This window comes from Sminthopsis crassicaudata, chromosome 1 (genome assembly GCF_048593235.1).
Source record: "Sminthopsis crassicaudata isolate SCR6 chromosome 1, ASM4859323v1, whole genome shotgun sequence".
In the NCBI taxonomy this organism is placed as follows: domain Eukaryota; kingdom Metazoa; phylum Chordata; class Mammalia; order Dasyuromorphia; family Dasyuridae; genus Sminthopsis; species Sminthopsis crassicaudata.
The window spans coordinates 275,418,412-275,438,826 of NC_133617.1; the positions used below are offsets into that span (position 1 = coordinate 275,418,412).

Below are 20,415 nucleotides of genomic sequence, written 5' to 3' on the forward strand. Positions count from 1 at the left end.
AAACCCCTGCTCTGGATGGTGATTAGGTAAGGTAAGTAATATAAGTATTATTATACAGATGCATATTACACAGATGCATAACTTAAAGTTAACTTGTCCAAAGGTACAGTAAATAATCATGAGAGTTGGGATTTGAACCAGGTTTTCTTTCATTCAATCTTCCTTCTACTACACTATTCTGTAATGAGATGTGTTTATTTTTTTGATACAATTATGCAGGATGAGCAAAGGATTTTGAGAATTTTGTAGGATGAGAGAAGGGAGACTAAATTGTAATTTTCAAATTAAATCAGCTTTTGAAAGGAAAATGCCAAATTTAAAAGTCACATAAAATAAAGAAAGGCAAGTAACAAATATCTTAAAAGTCACACAAAATAAAGAAAGGCAAATAACAAATATCTTAACATTTATCTCAAGCCCACATATTTAGGTGGGACTTTCACTTAAATAACCTGAAGCAAATAATTATATATTTCACCATAAAGATCTTTGTGTTAAAGAAGTAATGCTTTCCTCAAAATATATTACAGCTATTCCCTAAAATTAACTTATATTTCTTTTTTCTATATTTCAAAACTCTCTTCTATTCTCAGGAGACATAAAGGATATCTTATCACCATCTTAACTTAACCAACCTAAAGTATAGATAATATGTATAATCAATCATTAATCAATCAATGAGTTTATGTGCTGAGTAGTTCTTTGTTAGGAGCTGGTGACAAAGAAATGAAATAAGCCCTGTGTTTAAATAACTTACATTCTAAGGGGGCAGAGAGAAAATAAATACATGTAAAAATAATATAATGCATCATTATATTCATATAAAATGAATAAGTACAATGACTATATGCACATATAAACACACATTTAGTAGTTAAATACAAAGTTTTTGGTAGTGAGCACACTAGCATTTGTGAGGAGGTCAGGAACAGCTTCATGCAGAAGATGGGTGATTGAGTTGTCTCATAAAGAAAAAAAGAGACTTTATCAGATGGGAATTAGGAAGTGTGGTGTTTAAAAAAGGTTCAAGAGACATAATTTCTGAGTGATTCCTGAGTAATTTTAATAAAAGAGTGGTCATTCAGCATCTCTCTCTTAGACCACAGACAGTATGATAAATGGCTCAAGATTTATATGTTCTTTTGGAAGAGGAGTGTTCAAAAGGATGTTAATCAAATCTTATTGGTTAACAATTAGTGAGGGAATGAATATTATAATGAGGGACTAGACCTGCACTTTGGTTAGGGCATTTAGTCTTTAAGTTGTACCCAGCCTTGGGCAATCTTTTCAAAGAATTTATGCCCCATCCAAGCCTGAGTAGAACACATAGGCTGCCCCACTTGGATAGAGTCTAGATAGAGGAGAAGGTTAATTCAATCTTCAAACAGTGAGGTCTTGAAATGAGATTAAGAAAAGTAGGAAATGTGAATCTCTCAAAATCAAAATCTCTCAATATCTCAAAAATCAAAATAAAAAAAATTATTATCATTTCTCTCAGAGGAAATATATTCTAGGCATGGGAGGTAGACAAAGCATAGAAATACGACTCAGTGTATGAAGAAAAGAGAGATCAGTGTGTCTATATTTCAGTGTAAGGAAGGAGTAACTATTTAAAGAGAATGGAAAAATGGAGCTGGAAAGAAATTCAATCAGTCACTCAATAAATAGTTATCAAGTCTTTACTATGGGTAGAATCAGGAAAACCTGAAGAAAGTGAGATTTAGACTGAACTTTGAAGAAGCCAGGTGGTAGAGGTGAGGAGTGGTCAAGTTATGAAGGGTTTTTTTACAAAATAGAATTTTATTGACATTTTAATTTTTATATCATCTATATCTTTGCTTTATCCTTTTTTCAATATAATTTTATTAATATTTTTGTTCTGATGTCATTTATATTTTCCCCTGCATCTTTTTCCTTCCTTCTGAATCATGCCTTATAATAATTTAAAGCAATAAAGGAAGAGGAGAAAAAAATTCAGCAAAACCTATCAACCTAGAAAAAAAAATCTCATATTATATGCAATGTTTCACACTTATGGACCTTGATCTTTGCAAAGGAAAGGGGAGAGTATCTTTTCAAATCTCTTTGGTGTCTAACTCTTTATCATTTCACAATATTCAGTTTTTATTGTTTTATGTGTGTTCTTTCCATTTACATTGTTTCCATTGTGTATAACATTGTCTTGACTCTATTTACTTTTGTGAAGCATTTTATGAGCCAAGCAGAGGGGTTTTTATTTTATCCTAGATTGGGTAAGGGAGCCAAATAGCTAGATCAATTTTGAAAAAAAATTACTTTAGCAACAGATGAATCCTAGTGTGGAGAGATAAGAGGCAAGAAGGCAACTTAAGAGACTTGCAATAGTCTAGGAAATGGCCAAAGAGGCCCTGGACCATATGATTGTGTAAATGGAGAGAAAGATTTAGATTTAAGAGATGTTGTGGAGGATGACATTCAAGAATATTCTTAAAAAGAGTTGTTTCTGACAATACTCTCAGCTCCTTGGACAAATCCCTTAATAACAAATAGTGAAATAATTTTCCTATAATTTTCCTCATCTTAATAATGATAAAAGTTTTAATTGGAAAAGAAAGGGATCAGAAATATGAACAGAAGGAATTAATAATCAAAACCAGCCACAACAGCAATAATAGGCAGAATGGTATTGTGGATAAAGAGCTGGTCTTCAAGTCGGTAAAACCGGGTCTTTAATACATATTGACTGTCATTCTGAGAAATTCAAAGCATTCAGTGTTTATGCAATTCTCTAAGTAAACTGCCCAAAAGGTATTGACTTGCATTGCTAGAGGGAGTTTCCCAAATCAATGAAATCAATGGTACAGTTCCTATCTCTAACAATAGTCTCATGTTAATAGTATGATTTAGTATTTACCAAGTGCTTTGCTCATTTTTGCATTATGAGACAAGTTATATAAGCATAATTATGCACATGTTATAGATATAAAATCATAGTATCACAGATTTGGACTTCAAAGTGACCGTGAAGGACTTCTACTTCAATCTCTTCATTTTGGAAATAGGGACAATGAGATGCTGGGGCTGGGAAGTTGGGGGAAGTGATTTGCCCCAGGGCATACATGCAGCGAGTGACAGACCTGGATGAGAAACTGAGAGTCAGTAAAATGAGGTAATTTGCTTAGGGTAACAATAATAAATTCTATAGAAGAAACAGTATGATATTTGGAGTCCAGAAAGACCTGGATTTAAAGTCTTATCTTTGACATTTATTAATTTTAGGACCATTGACAAGTCATTTAACACCTAAACTTCAATTTCCCCATCTGTAAAATGAGGATAATAATACCTGTAGTATCTTCTTCATAGGATTGTTGTAAGAGTTAAATTGTGTGTATGTGTGTAGTGTTTTGGAAATCTGAAAGTGGTATATAAATGCTATATACATTGGTATTATAATTATTACATCAAAACTTCTGCCTCTAAGTTTACTTTTCTTTTTTCCATAGAATGTTGGATAAAAAAAGCAAGTGAATAATATATGAACTTGATAATCTGCTGTTGAACAGTCCAGTTTTAATTGGGTTTTAAAAATACTTTTAAGTTCTTTTAACCTTTCATTCCTTGGTGTGTTGATTCTAATTCCTTAAGCAACTACATGACAAAAAGCTTCAGTAATTTTCAACATTGAGTTCCTACTTGGAAAACTGTAAACATGTGTCTTACCTTAAATTGATGGCATATGTTCTTCAATACATGTGCCTCCCGTTCTGTTTCTGGGACAAGCCTTATCACTTTATCTCTGGGAAAAAGAAAAAAAAAAGACCCATGAAACATCTTTATTTCAAAAAAAATATTTTTTTTCTTTTCCAAATTTAAAACAATAATAATGAGTATAAGTTCTGGCAAGTTCAAGTACTGATCCAAAAATGCCTTGCATGTCTTTTGTTTTAGCAGCTGTCTGGCTAAGTTCAAAGAGGCTCACCTCCCAACGGTTTAGCCAACAAATGATTAATATTCATTGGAGATAGAAATCTTAAATTGACTAAATCTTTACATTTCCTAAAGTATGGAGCAATTATGATCTGTCTAGAATAGGGGTACTTTATTCTAATGAAAGCACAGATACTTGAAGCATTTTTATTTTTAAAAATTTGTTTATATTGATAACTTTAACTTTTCATTTTACTTTCATTTTCAAATATATTTCTTACCCTTCTCTTCCTTAATTGATCATGCTTTCTACATTGAATAAAAAAGAAAAGGGGAAAAAAAAACAATCCAGAAAAACTCATTAAAACAGCCATTGAATTTGATAGCATATTCAGTGTTTGAAGTCCATAGTCCCTCAACTCTGTTAAGAAAGGGAAAGACAGGTACATTTTCTCATATCTTTTCTAAAGCCAGGCTTAGTTTTTATAATTACATGGCATTCAGTCTTGGTTTTGATTATTATTGATGTTCTATTACCCTAGCATAAGAAGGACTTCCAGAGAGTGGAGAGTGGAAGGACTTTCACTTGCAGGCTGTGTCCCCACTTTGAAATTAAGCTTCTGTTTGATTCTTGACTCTAGCCTGCTTTTTGCAGCTCTGACCACCTACAGGTTAGAGACCAGTTCAGTCTGGTTGACATTACAATCCTTCCAACATTGATTATTTCCATCACTCCCCATCTTTTTATTAATGAGAAAAAACTTAAGAGTTATTTTCATTTGTGGTTTTTTTTATGATTAATGATTTGGAACAATCAATTATCCATGAAAAAAACTAAAGATAACACTATTTTCTGTTCAACTATTGTACTGTATTGCTTAATCTCTTTTATCTCATTCTTTGTTTGGTTTGGTCTTTTTCCATGACTTCCATCATTTAAGGCTAAATCTGTAGTCTCTTAGGGCCTCTGATTTTAGAGACAAAAAAATCAATCAACCAGATCATTCCTCCACAAAGCTGCCTGAATAACATTCCTAAAGCACTGTTCTAATTATGTCACTATTCAATTAAACTCTAGTAGTTAACTGTTTTCCTTATTTCAAGTATATACCCTCTCTAATTTTTCCTCCAAACAAGTCTCACTAAGTCATTCCCCAACTCAATAAATTTGATAAGTGCTCCCTAATTCTTTAAAAAATTTTTATAACTTTATTACACTGAATACAAAATAAGAAAAAAAAAAGGCAGAGAAGGAAATAAAAAAAATCATCATGTACCCAGCATCAAGGAGGATTCAAAATAAATGCTAATAAATAAATTATTAAGGAGTATCCATTATTTCTTTGTTTCCTTGTAGGTTACTTTTTTCTCTGCTGAGCACATTTAAAAAATTTATTCTTTTCTCCCCCTTTCATTCTCCCCATCTCTCCTAAATAGGTTACAGTTAAATACAGATATATTTGTAAATACATATATATATACACACACATACACAACATACATATACATTCACACCCATCCACACAGCCACACACATATACATATATCTAAATAAACACATACATAGAGCTACATGCATACATACCTATACTGAGACATAAACACACACAAACACATGTATATCTATATATGTGTATATATATACATATATATACACACATTTATCAATACATAAACATATATCTAAAACAATATTAATATGGCTGACATATAATGTAGATTTCTATTTTGATTGAATCTTTGTTTAATTTTGTCAAAAATCAATGATTACTATCTCTGCTTCTTTTTCTAATAAATTGTACTCCTGAAGCTTGTTGTAGTGTTTGTGTATATCTCTTATTTTCTACCACTGCTAACTCTTCTACTTTAATTTTGCCCTTTAACTTGTCTTGATGTTATTTAACCTCCCCCTACCCATGGGTGCCTTCCTTATTTTTCTTCCATCCTTTCCTTCTTTCTTTATCCTTCTATATCCTACCTTATCCTATCCCTCTCCCCCTTATTTCTTTATAAATTTTGTAGGGTGCTATACTCTTCATGATATATCTGTAGTGTTGCCTATTTAACCCATTCCTCATGTGAATAGGTTTTCAAAACTATGAGCCTGCTCTCCCCACTATTGCCTCTGTGTCTATTCCTCCTCCACCCCTCTTTTGTATAACATAATTACTATGTGTACCTTTTCCTAGACAGTTTTGCTTTTTAGAATGAGATCATATGAAACTCTGTCCCAATCTTTCTTTTGAGCTACCCAATTAATGATGTCAGTGTTAAACATCTGGTATACATTTCCATATAACAAACATAAACAATTTGTCCATGTTAAGTTCCTTGACATTAATCTTTGATATTGGCTCTTACATGCTAAATTTTCTATAAATTCAGATTTGGTTGAAATGAATTCCTAAAAATCAGCAACTTCATTAAACATCAATCTTTAAAAATTCAATATTATAGAAAATGTTGCTGGATGTTATATTTTTTGCAGTAAGCCTAGTTCTTTTGAATGTCAGTATATATGATTCAGGACCTATAGTCTTTTATTGTGAGCTGCTGATGAAGCCTGTACAATTTTAATGTTATTCCAGCATATTTGAATTTTTTCTTGTTTCTTGTAGAATATTATCTTTAATCTAGGAATTTCAAAATTTGGCAATAATACTCCTATGTGTTGTCCACAAAGGATCTCTTTGAGGTGGTGAATGCTAGATTTTTTTCTATTTCCACTCTCCCTTCCTGTTCTATCATTCCAAGGCAATTTTCTTGAATTATTGCTTCCATTATTGTGTTGAAGTTTTTTTTTTGGTCACAGTTTTCAGGTAGTTAAATTATTCTTATATTTTGCTGTAATATCATTGGGAGTTTTTATTTTTGAATCTTTTCTAGGAGGTGATCAGTGGTTTTTTTCAATTTCTATTTTACCCTTTGGTCCTAGAATATCAGGCCAATTTTCTTTGATAATTTCTTGAAAGATGATGTGATTTTTGATTATGACTTTCAGGGTAGACAAATAATTTTTATATTATCTCTCCTGGATCTATTTTCCAGGTCAGTTGTTTTCCAATAAGATATTTCACATTCTTCCTATTTTTTTTCACTTTTTGGTTTTGCTTTATTATATCTTGATTTCACATAAAATTACTAGCTTCCATTTGCTCAATTCTATTTTTTAAAGAATTATTCTCCTCAGTGAGCTTTTGTATCTTCTTTCCCAATTGGTCAATTTTGCTATTTAAGGTATTCTTCTCCTCATTAGCTTTTTGTATTTCCTTATGCACCTCTCTCAATTCTTTCCCTAATTTTTCCTCTGTCTTTCTTGATTTTCCTCTCTTTCTTTTCATAGACTGAGCCCAATTCTCATTTTTCTTGGAGGATTTGGATGTAGGAGCTTTGGTTTTGTTAATATATTCTGAGTGTGTGTTTTGATCCTCCTTGTCACCATAACCACTTTCAATGGTGAGAAACTTTTTTTGTTTTTGTTTGATTTTCCTAGCCTATTACTCTGCTTTTAATTCTTTGTTAAAGTATGGCTCTATTTCCAGGGTAGACGGTGCACTTCTGGGGTTTTGTGCAGCTGTTTTCAGAAATCCTTCTAGGAATCTGACCAGAAGCATTCTTTGTCGCCCTGGAGTTGTTAGGTATGTCCCTGTTCTGCTGTAGCTGTAAAATCTACTATGCTGGCTGTGATTGTGGCTCAGCTAACCGAGATTGCACTGAGCCTGCACACCAGACTCCCACCCCATTGTCATAGATCCTATTCATTGACTTTCCATGTCCTCCTTGGTATCTCTGGGCTGAGAAACCCAGAAGCCTCCAGCACTGCAGCTGATTCAGAGATCCTGTTCACTGCTATTGGGGTCCGGGCCAGAGCGGATGCCAGGGCCAGTGGGTTAGTTACCCACAGTCCTTTTCTGCTGATCTTCCAGCTCCTTTTTAGTGTCTCTGTGCTGAGAGGTCTGGAAGCTACCAGTACTGCTGCTGATTCAGAAGTCGGGTCAGCAGGGGCTGAGGCTACATCCCGGACTGCATGCTGATCCCATCTTTTTTTTTTTTTTTTTTTTTTTGCTGAGCTTCTAAGTTGCCTTAGGCTAGGAATGTTCTACTCTGTCTTTTGTGGGATTTTGATGTTCTAGAAATTGTTTAGAGTCATTATTTAAAGTAATTTGGAGCAGTTTTGGGGAGAGGTTAGGCAAATTCCTGCCTTTACTCTGCTATCTTGCCTCTGCCTCCAACATAGTCTCTTAATAGTTCTAGAAACTTGAACCTATTTTCCTGTAAAGCTTAATTTAAAAACTATCTCCTACATGACAGTTTTTCTTGAATTTCCTTAACCCTCCCTAACATCTTTCTACATTGCCTTATAATACAGATAATATATGTATATATACACACATACACACAGAATATGGGTAGCTAAGTGGTGCAGTGGAAAAAAACTATTGGGCCTGGAGTCAGGAAAACTTATCTCCTTAAGCTCAAATCTGGCCTGACACATTTACTCGCTGAGACCATGGATAAATCACTTAACCTTGTTTGCCTCCATTTCCTCATCTGTAAAATGAGCTGGAGAAGTAAATGGCAAGCCACTTGAGCATCTCTGCCAAGAAAACCCCACATGGGATCACAAATAATCAGAAATGACTGAAAAATGAACAACAAAAAATATGTATATAAATATGATATGTAAGTATATATGTATATATATAAAATATGTAAACATACTTATATATGCACATGCTGTTTTTTTTATGATAGAATGTAGATTCTTTGAAAGCTAGAACTGTTTCTGTTTATCCAGAGCAACCATACCAGACCATTCATAGAATAAACTTAGTAAATGCTTATTGATTGATAAAAGAAATGTAACAAAATGTTAAATGAAGGCACAATGATAATATTGGGACAGAAATCTTTTGAGAATAGCTCAGGATGGATAGAAAGTGAAAAAAAGTCACTGATGATAAAAGTCAAAGTTTTTTCTCATTTTTGCTTTATTATTGAATATGAACCTTATATGGTAAGGTACTGATTCCATTACTATGGAATTCAATTTAATTCAATTCAACAAATATTTAAATATTTTCTATATGTAAGATACTGTCTTACACCACATTTCCCATGACCTAAAGGAGCTTACTGTTCATTTGTACTGAAGAAGTAAAACGTGTATACAAATATATAAATACCAAGTATAATGTGACAAAAAACAAAATAGAGAGCACTCTTATAAATATTCCTTTCCCAACTGAGAGAAAGCTGGGAAGGATTAATGGAGGAGGCTTATGAGCTGGACCTTAAACAAAGAAAGGAATTCCAATAATCATAAAGGAGGAGGAAGCATGCTTCAAGCCTGGTGGATTGCTTTCACCTATGGAAAGGGCAAGATGAGATTAGGAAACAATTAGTACTACCATTTGACTAAATGTAATTGACATTACAGGTATAAAAAAAAAAGTAGAAGAAACTAAACATAACAAGGTAGTTTTGAGTCAGCTTAGGAAGAGCTTTAATACTACAAGGTGGTCCAGTAAATACATTTGGGAATAAATATTTTCTCTTATCTATCCAAATGTGCTCTAAATATACATTATTATAAGCAGATGTTATAATTTTACTTTGAAATAAAATTTCTCATTCTAGCATCTTTCTCATTTTTGCTCTATGGACAAAATAATGCATTACACCAATTGATACTGTTTAGTTTTTGAGATATCATTAAATTCAATGCTGCACTTTAGCAATATCACTTTCTAATATATCTTTGGCCTTTGGTTTGCTCAAAGGAATATCTGTCACAAATATTTCTATTGCTTTTGCTACTACATGTCTTTGAATAAAGAAGTAGACTGATGAAGAAATAAAGGAAAGAAAAAAATAAAATTTTTTAGGTACAACAGTAATAACAAGATTATGTGATGATCAACTGTGATGCAATTGGTTCTTTTCAGCAGTGAAGACATTTAGGGCAATTCCAATAAATCTGTGCTGGAAAGTATCATTTGTATTCAGGGAGAAAATTATGGAGGCTGGATGTGGATCAAAACATAGTATTTTCACCTTTTGTTGTTGTTTGCTTGTTTTTTTTTTTCCTCTGTGTTTTTTCCCTTTTTGATTTGATTTTTCTTGGTAGTATGATGAATATGGAAATATGTCTAGAAGAACTGCACGTTTAATAACTAGATGGTGCAATGGATAGAAAACTTGCCCTGGAAGGGCAAGTTGGGAGGATTTGAGTTCAAATATGGGTTTCAAACAGTTTTCTATCTGTGTGAACCTGAATAAGTCACTTAACTCTAATTGCCTCATCAAAAGAAGAAGAAGAAGAAGAAGAAGAAGAAGAAGAAGAAGAAGAAGAAGAAGAAGAAGAAGGAGGAGGAGGAGGAGGAGGAGGAGGAGGAGGAGGAGGAGGAGGAGGAGGAGGAGGAGGAGGAGGAGGAGGAGGAGGAGGAGGAGGAGGAGGATTGCACACGTTTAACCTATATGATATTACTAGCCAATGTGGGAAGAGACAAGTGGTGGAGGGAGGGGAAAATCTTGGAACACAACATTTTGCAAAGATGAATGTTGAAAATATCTTTGCATGTATTTGGAAAAATAAAATACTATCAAATTAAATACTTTATTAAAAAAAAGAATTATCTAGGTACAAAAGCACAGCCTAATTGAGATATTGAGGTAGACTGTGAATTAAAATAGAATTTCTCAGAGACTGCCAGGCCATATGACCAACAAAGCAGGGAATTAGACTGTTACTCTGATCCTCATAAACTCTTAAAACTTGCCAAAATAAGAATTATGTCCAAGAGGTAAAATAAAGTTTCAGCTGTATCCACAGGCTAAGATATTAAGAAGATTAATGAGGTAACAATGTGATGAATTAATAGCAGTGCAAGCTACCATTCCCCAATGTGCTCACTCAGCAGCTGTTTGCCCCCAAGTACCAGGAAGAGTGCACAACAGGTTCCATGGACTTATGCATTGGGATCTGCTCACAATTTCCTTACTGTTTCTGCAGCCTCAGTGACTATATCATGCTTCTGCCTTCAACTCACCAAATTTTGGCAATAAGCAACAGTACTTGATTTTGCCTGAATATTCATGTCCCACATCTTCATGGGAGGAGGACATGGAGATAGGAAAACAGAAGCTTCTTCTATCTAGAGTAGCAGCTGTTTTGTAGCAATGCTCAGCCAAAGAACTAAGGAAGAAGAAACTGGGAAAGGCTATTCTATGAAACTTTAGGGAAAAGAGAGGAGCATCTAACCAAGATCAGTCTATTCCTAAGAAAACATGAGATAGGGACCATGGCTGACAAAAAGTGAGTTCCCCAGCATTGGGGAAGTCTGAGACAACTTTCAGGTTCAGCCCTGGGGCATCTGTCATCAAAGGTAAAAGAGGGGAAAAGGGTAATAATATAAGGAAAACAGATTGAAAATATCAAAGATCTCAGGAAATAGAAAAATAAGTTAAAACTTTGAATACATGCAGAAAAGTAAAGAAGGAGGATAATAAAACAGAAGACAAGATGGTTTTACAGTGATCTAAATGAATCCAGGTATCTCTGATTAGATATTGTAACACAAAGGAAATTTTGCCAACATTTGATAAAACAGAAGACTTTATGGATGCTTCATAGAACATGGAACCACAGCAGGATATCCCTGTTCAAGAGAGAAATAAGAATTGTGAAAGCAGAATTTATGTCTTACATAGAAAAAATAGTTGAAAAGAAAAAAAAATGGAATCCATGATGGAAGAATAAAAAAACCTGAATATCATGATACAAAAAACTGCCCAGAATTTCTGAACATAAGAAATAAACTTCCAATCAAAAAAAGCCCAGTTTACTCCCAGTTAAAATGAAAACTCTATACTTCAAACTCGGAAATGTAGTGGTTAAATTTAACAGTTCAAATAACAAAATCTTCAAGCAACCAGGAGAAAGCTCTTCAAATGTAGAGAAAAATCAATTCAAATGTCCTAAGAATATTCTGCACTCACCAGGAACTGCAGAGCAGAATGGAATAATTTGCTCTGAAGAGCAAAGCAGCTCCAAATACAACTCAAATAACAAACTGCAAACCTGCACCTAAGCATCAATGAAAAATGATGTACTTTCAATAAAAGAGAGATATATAGAAACCTATAAAAACCAAATCAGATGTGAGCATTTTATTTGCTCTGAAAAAAATCTTAGATAACAGAAGCACAAGATAAATTAACAAATACAGTGATGAAAACACAAGTAAAGAAGTGAATTAACTCGGGAGAAAAAAAAGGGGGGGAAATGAGAAAAAGGCACATATGGGATTAAAAACAGCAGCAACAACAGTGATCATTTACCTATTTCTTTATAAAAGTAACCAACATGACAAGGGAAAACATAAAACTAAAATAGAAGAAATAATGGTGGAGGAACAGGTCTGAAACACCAACATTATACCTCACAACACTAGTTATGAGTGAATCAATGTCTTTTTGTGGGACTAAATTGTATAATGGGTGGATACATAAAAGAGTAGTAGTAGGAAATAGACAGAGGGGAGTATATATTGAATCCTATCAAATCAATGTGAACAGCCATGGGAAAATAACTTCCCTATAAGTCTCTCTCAGGAAAAAGAAAATAACTTTCATGTAAATCTCTCAGGAAGAAGTCTTTCAGAACGAAGAATAAGCAAAGTGGCAAAGCAAGGGAATGAAACAGGTAGAAAAAGGAACAATCTAAGTTACATGGTGGGAAAGGGGTTTCACTGAATAACAATCCTTGGAAATGAAGAGATCCTCTGTAATGGGAGATTGGGATCTTGAGATGGTATGATCTGCAGGGATTTTGTGGTTGGTAAGACAATTACTTTTGAGAGTGTTTTGCCTTAATGGAGAGCATTTTGCTTCAGAAACTCAGAGACTTAAGAAGAAATAAATAAGAAAAAGGACCATTAATAAAAGAAAATTCTAGGATAGGCAAAAAAGGAAAGAAAATTAATGAAGAAGTAGAGGGAATGAAGTCCATTTTAAGGAAAATGCCAAGAAAATGAACAAAAAAACCTAACAAGAAATTGAGGGGAAGGAGAATAAGGAGAGAATATTACTTTAGTCAACTGATGGGGGGTGGAGAAGGGAAGAATTAGATAGCAGATAAAAGGACAAGAGTAAAAGGAACTAATAAATTAAGGAAAACCCCCCAAACCCTGGAAAGGATTGATAAACTTTTGAAAAGGGAGAAGAGGAAGAGAGCTAATGGAAACTGGGTTATCTTAATGTAGATTAAGCAAAAATAATGGAAGAAAAAAAAACTGTCTTTAAACATAAAGAGTAATAAAACATGATAAAGCAGGAAAAAAGCATCAGAGAAAAAAAATAAACCTAACTCTCATAAGTATAAGTGTGAATGGATTAAATAATCCAATAAAATGAAAGATGATAGACTACCTAAGAAATTGAAAATCCACAATTTGACAATGTATTGCTTGTAAGAAATGCACTTTAAAAAGGACAGACATATATAGAACAAAAATTAAGGCTGTAACAAAATTTACTATACATCAGGTAATTTACCAAAAGCAGAAAAGCAATCATATTACCAGACAAAACAGTAATAAAAGTTTACCAAATAAAGGGGATAAATGGGAAAACTTCATTATACTGGAAGGAAACATAGGCTATAAAATAATAGCAATTTTGAATTTATATGGATTCTATGCCTTAATATAAAAATTCTTTAAAAAATAACTAACCATATTGTAAGAATACATAGAGTAGCACTGTAATAGGAGGAAGCTTGAATATAATTATTTAAATTTTGGACAATCTAACATAAACAAAAGGGAGAATTAGAATTTGATACATTAGAGAAATAGAAAAGACATGACAAATTCTAAATGAGACCACTAAAATGTGTGTGTGTGGGTATTTCTCAGTACCATATAAATTGACCATTTATTAAGACACAGATATATAATGTCAAAAGGGCAGAAATAGTAAATATATCTTTTTAAAGCCATAATAAAACAAAAACTGTAGTCTATGTAGGGAGCACAAACAGAATCTATACAATCAAATGAAGACAATGAAATTCTTAGTAAGGGGTGCTCAAAAAAACCCCAAACTATAGAAACAATTAGATAAAAGAAAATGATTATGAAACAACATACCAAAATTCTGGGATGCAAACCAAAGAAATCTTTCAGACAAAAATTGCATGTCTCACAATATGCATTAATAAAACATAAAGAGGAAATTGTTTGAATGTGCATTAAAAATTAGAAAGCAAACAAATAAAGCCTAAAGGAGCAAAATAAATAATATGCTGAAAGAAGAGAAGTAGGCAAACCAGAAGCCATAAACTCATAGAAATTGCAATTAAAATTAAAAGTTTTTTCTTTGAAACAGCTAGCATCAATTTGATAAACGTTTAGTCAACTAAAAGAATAGAAAAATAAAATCAGCAAAATAACAAATGTACAAGATGAAATCACAATAAAACCAGAAAAAAATAAAAAGAAGTATCAGAATCTACTAGACACAGCTGTATACTAATAAAGCTGGAAACACAAAAGAAATAGAAACATTCATAAAAATTTTAAATATTCATTTAAATAGAGTAACAAATGAAGATATCAAAAATAAAATATCCAATTTTTGAAAAATAAATAAAATAAACTGTAAATGAACCAGTTAAGAAAAAAATCTTGATCCTAATGGACTCACAGGAAAATTCTACCAAGTTTTTAATAAATGATTTATTAGTATAAATATTACACAATTCAATTTTGAAATTTGAGAAAGAAAATACTCTTATCAGCCTTCTTTTATGAGGCAAATATAGTTTTAATACCTAAACCATGGAAGAATAAGGCAAAAGAAAACTGCAAACCCATATAATTAATGAATTTTGATTAAAAATTTTTAGATATAATTTTATCAAGTAGACTCCAGCAATATTTCTAAGAAATCATTGTGACTAATTTAAATTTTAAAGGAAGGACATTAGGAGAGTTCAATATTAGAAAAACAATGAATTTAATACCAAAAGCTTCTAAAACCACATGATTATCTTACTAGATGCAGAAAAACCTTTGACAATGGTTAAAAGCCCCACAAAATAAAGGCATAGAAAATAAAAATTATACAAAATAAAACAAAAAGCAAGCAATATGGAGACACTATAAATGTAAGAGAAACAAAAGTCAAAACAAATATAATATTTAATCTCATACTCTGTGAATCAACAAAGATGATAAAATAAAGAATAGAGAATTTGGAAGAGGTTTTGGGAAAATAGACATGCTAGTGGTTATTTTTTTAATTAATTAATTTTAAAACTTACATACAAAATAGAAAAAGAAAAAAAAATATTGGTATGTACACAACAGAAGATAAGAGATAAGATGAGAGGATTAAAAATGTAAAGCAATAAATTTCCATTTCAACAAAGCCTATATAATAAAGGTGACATATTGTGTTCAGAGCTGTCCATCTTTTTTGTTTCCTCCTTCCTCCTATATACATACGTAAACACAGGAAATATATATGTCCCCTTCCTCCTATTCACACATATACATACATACACACATATTTATATAGACATCTATATAGTTATCTATATACACATGTTCATCCACATATTATGCTTGTGTGACCTGTTTCTTTGAAAGTGGATAACATCTTCCCTCATAAATTTCAATTCTTTCCGTATATTTCTAATTCTATCAACTCATCATTTTTCACATCAGAGCCATATTCCAAGATTATATTGTTTAATTATTGTTAGAGGACCAAAGACATCATGGTCTTGTCTTGATTTGTGAATGAATTGGATTTAAATGAAACTGAGTTGCGGTCATCAGCCTATTCTAGAATCATCAAAGTCCAATGTCAAGACAACATGGAAGACAACTGATAATGACCTGGAATGCAGGAAATGCTTTGACACCTTTGATGTCTGACCAAGTTCCAAGCATTTCACAATGCCAACTTCAGCTGCCTTCATGGCCATTGGAAGAAATTGTTCTCATCTGCTTAATCTGCCAAGAGAAGTCTTTATATGCTTTAGACATTATCCTAACTCACTGAGAGGTTTGAGACTTATGGCTAACCTTCAGCCTGGTTTAGCCCATCTGCTGAGATGGTTTACCAGAATGAGGTTGCTGTGTATACTACAGTTCCTTGGAGCCACAGTTGAGAGTTGAGTGAAGGTTCATGCCAGAGGTATATGAGCCACCCTGTAAGGGCTTGGCAAGTCTTCACACCAGAGGTACTAATTTTCCCTGAATATTTCATGTATCCCAGACATACTAGCACATTGTTTTTAGAATGGAAGACTGTTCTAATAAATTTGTTTTATTCTAAGAATGACTAAATGTCCGTACACTGTGACCTAGAGCATTCTGCATACATGTTAAGATTGATAAGACTGATAAGAAAAAAGTTTCAAACATGGCTTCAAAGAAGAGATATGAAAAGACATCCCAACTTTTTTCCTTTACTGAGCTAGGACAATCATGTTTGTGGCACACTGCATGTGTTTTTCAGACTTTTTCAATATAGCAGTTAATTTTTCTGATTTTTAAAAATTTTCCTCTTTTCCCCTCCTTTTTCTTTATAAATATTATTTGCTCTATGGGATGCCTTTTTGCACAGGAATAAAAGAAGTGAAAACTTGTCAATATAAAAATAAAATACGTTATCAAAATGTTGTCCAAAAATATTTTCTGTTTTCCTTAGCTTAGCATGCATGTGAAACTTAACTTTATTCCTAAATTCTGAATGGCCTTGAATTTTTACACTTGACCTAATAAACTCTTTGGCAGAAAAAAGAAAAAGCCTATTAATGTGGTTGCTTCTGATAGTCAGATCACTAGGACAGATTGTTGAGAAATCTCCCCATCTGGGACTCTGTCAGTTCGGCTATGCAAGAGTGCAAAGAAAGCAGTCTGTGCTAGTTTCATATCCATTTTACAGTGTTCTTTTTTTTTGGGGGGGGTTAGAGTAATGGATAATTCAACCAGGCAATCAATTCCCCTTCTGTGAGTGTATGATAGAAAAGAATACCCCTAGGGACTATTTAACCCTGAAATTAGTTTCTCAGAGACCAGTTTTGTTTGAATTTATAGAAAAATTTAGAAATTATTTTAGGGGGAGTCCTGGAAATATTTTCCCCTATTTTATTATATATCAAAACCCAAGTTAAATGACAGGATTAAAACATTTAATAAACAATGAAAGGTAATTTTTTGGTAAATAAAAAAAGAAACATAAGAGAAAAATATATTTTATTTTCCTCAACTTACTATCTTGTTCTGTATAATGCTTATAAGTTGCTAATAATAATAATAATATAGTAATAATAAGAGATGGAATTTTAGAATTACATTTTTTTTTGCCAAGAACTATAAATAAAATATTTTATAAATAATATCTCATTTAGCCATACGAGGAGTATGTATCAGAAAAGCAAGACTTGAACTTGTTCTTTACTCTTCTATGCTTTCTGTGTCTTAGAAGAAAATACATTAGAAGTAACTTAAAGCTACCATAAACAAATTAGGAGAACAAAGGATAATAATTTACCTATCACATTTTTGGAGAAGGGAGGAATTTATAATCAAAGAAGAATCAGAGAACATTATAAAAGGCAAAATGGACAACTTTGCTTACATTAAATTTAAAAAGTTTTTGCATAAATAATATCAACACAAACAAGATTAAAAGAGAAATACAAAGCTGGAAAACATCTTTACAGCCAGTGTTTCTGATAAAGATTTCTAAATTACATAAAGAACTGTGTCAAATTTATAAAAATACAAGTCATTCTCCAATTGATAAATGGTCAAAGGGTACAAACAGAAAATTTTTAGATGATGAAATGAAAATCATCTATAGTTATATGAAAAAAATGCTCAAAATCACTATTGATTAGAGAAAAGCAAATTAAAACAACTCTGAGGTGCTACCTGACATCTCTCAGATTGGCTAAGATGACATATTGGATAAATATTAGAGGGGATATAGGAAAACTGGGACACTAATACACTGTTGGTGGAGTTGTGAAACGATCCAACCAATCTGGAGAACAATTTGGAATTATGTCCAAAGGGATATAAAATTATACAGACCCTTTGACCTAGTAGTGCCATTTCTGAGTTTGTATTCCAAGGAAATAAGAAAGGAGGAAAAAGAACCTACATATGCAAAAATGTTTGTAGCATTTCTTTTTGTAAAAGTAAAGATTTAGAAAATCACTAAATGCCCATGAATTAGGGAATGGCTGAATAAGCTGTAATATATGAAGATAATGAAATATTATTGTTCTATAAAAATGATGAACAAGGTGATTTTAGAAAGGCCTGAAAAGATTCATATGAACCAACGCTGAATGAAACAAGCAGAACCAGGAGTATATTGTACACAATAATAGCAACAGTGTACAATGATCACCTACGAAAGAGTGGTTCAACCCAAAGCAATCCCAATAGACTTTGGATAGAAAATATCATCTCATCCAGAAAAAGAACTAAGGAGACTGAATGTAAATCAACACATACTATGTTCACTTATATTTTCTTTTTTTTATTTCTCCCATGGTTTTTTCCCTTTGCTCTGATTTTTATCTCCCAACATGATTCATAAAGCAATGTGTATTAAAAATAAATAAATATACTAGAAAAAAGAAATAACTTAAACTATTTATAATCTTAAGAGTTCTGTGGAATACATATAAGTTGCTAATAACAATAATAATATAGTAATAATAAGAGATTCATTTATAAAATTATATACTATGTTCCAGGAATTGTAAATAAAATATTTTATAAATGTTATCTCACTTAATTACACAAGTAGTATATGTCAGAAAAGCAAGACTTAACCTTTGATTCTTTGTCCCTCTATACTTACTGTGTCTTAGAAGAAATTACATTAGAAGTAATTTAAAACCAATCACCAGTGGTATTTGCATTGAAGCTTTTAACTATTGATCCCAAATATTTATTTTTTTCCCAATTAACTACTTAAGGTGTAATCATATTTCAATTGTAATGTTATATTTTAGAATCTAAGCAAAATTTCTACTTGGTATTTTTCTAAGTAAACTTACTTTTTCATTTAATATTTTAATCATTTTTTCAGAGTTCCTTAGTTTACAACAATAATATTTTCATGGCAAATGTTCATTATTTTAGTTATCTTGTAATGACTAGGAAACTAAGTATAATGTATAACTATTTTCTTCCCCTCTGCCCATAGGGAGAATAGTCTCAAAGTTCTCAACCCAACTTAATAACTACCCAACATTTATATAGCATTTTAAGTCTTGTAAAGTTTAACTTGACACACATGCTTTCATTCATTCTTGATGACAACATTATATACTAGTAGTACTGATGTCACTGTACCCATTTAAGGGATGAGGGAACAGGAATGAGACAAGTTAAATGATTTACTCATTATCAAATCAGCTAGTAACTGTAAGAGTTGGGATTCAAACTCAGTTCTCTTTTGATCCCTGATCCAGAGCTCTTTCTACAATCACAATCTGTAAATGAAAGTTGGAACCTGATCAGATTGTAATTTGGGGATTTCTAGCATTTGAAAGTCCTTTAGCTTTTTCTTTTAAAGATTAGGTATGCTCACTTAATTTTCCTTTCTAGCTTCCAAAAGTTATTCCAACAGTTTATCTTAAATGCCAGTGCTTGCAAAGTAAATTACTTAAAGTAAAAATTTTGCTTAGATTCTAAATTAAAAAGGTGTTGATGAACTATGCAAAGAGTACTAGATTTGGAGCCTTGGAGGACCTGGATTCAAATCCCAGTTCTGCCACTTAATATCTGTTGATTCTTGGGGGTAAATCACTTAATGTCTTTATATCTCATTTTCCTTACCTGTGAAATTGATAGAATTGAATTGGATGACCCTTAAGGTCCACTTCAGCTTTCTATATCTCTGTCTATGATTACATGATCATGAATTGAATTTCTCAAAGTCTTTGGAAGTTTGCCTGAGGATGGTTAAGAGGGGCTAATTGTGTGAGAAAATTATCTGAGGTAGAATTAATGAAACACAAAAGAATGGAATGTAGCATCTAGGGTACTTCTCACCCACAATGCTCCCAGAATAGTTATTGCAGGTTCAAGATACTCTATCACAATACATCCACTCAAAACCATAGTTTACAAAATCTTGCCAATGTTTTAATCTTTTTCTAGTCAATCAGAAAACACAATTTATTTAAATGAAAGACACGTTAATGAAATAGTGTATTGAGAAAAATTATAATAAAATACTCTCCCCATATATCCAGGACAACTTTCCTACAAATACATTTAACATTAGCATAAAGAGTAACATGCATTCACATCACACATAAGTGGAATTTGTGTAGAGAAGTAACTCATATCTCCAATACGAAAGACCATTGCCTGATGATGTGATCATGTCACCCACTTGGTCTGCTTTCCTTTGAATGTGGCTTTCCTGTTAAGTGAATTGTCTTGCTAGTCTTATGGT

The 20,415-nt window shown here is 32.3% G+C and overlaps 1 protein-coding gene across 1 annotated transcript in view; it reads right to left on the minus strand.

Moving 5' to 3' along the window:
* The window catches only part of CPA6 (carboxypeptidase A6), a 364,131-nt gene that overhangs the window by 210,235 nt on the left and 133,481 nt on the right, over positions 1-20,415 (minus strand). The window contains exon 2 of the mRNA XM_074278838.1: positions 3,703-3,778. Coding sequence (XP_074134939.1) covers positions 3,703-3,778 — 76 coding nt within the window. The remainder of the gene's footprint in view (positions 1-3,702; positions 3,779-20,415) is intronic.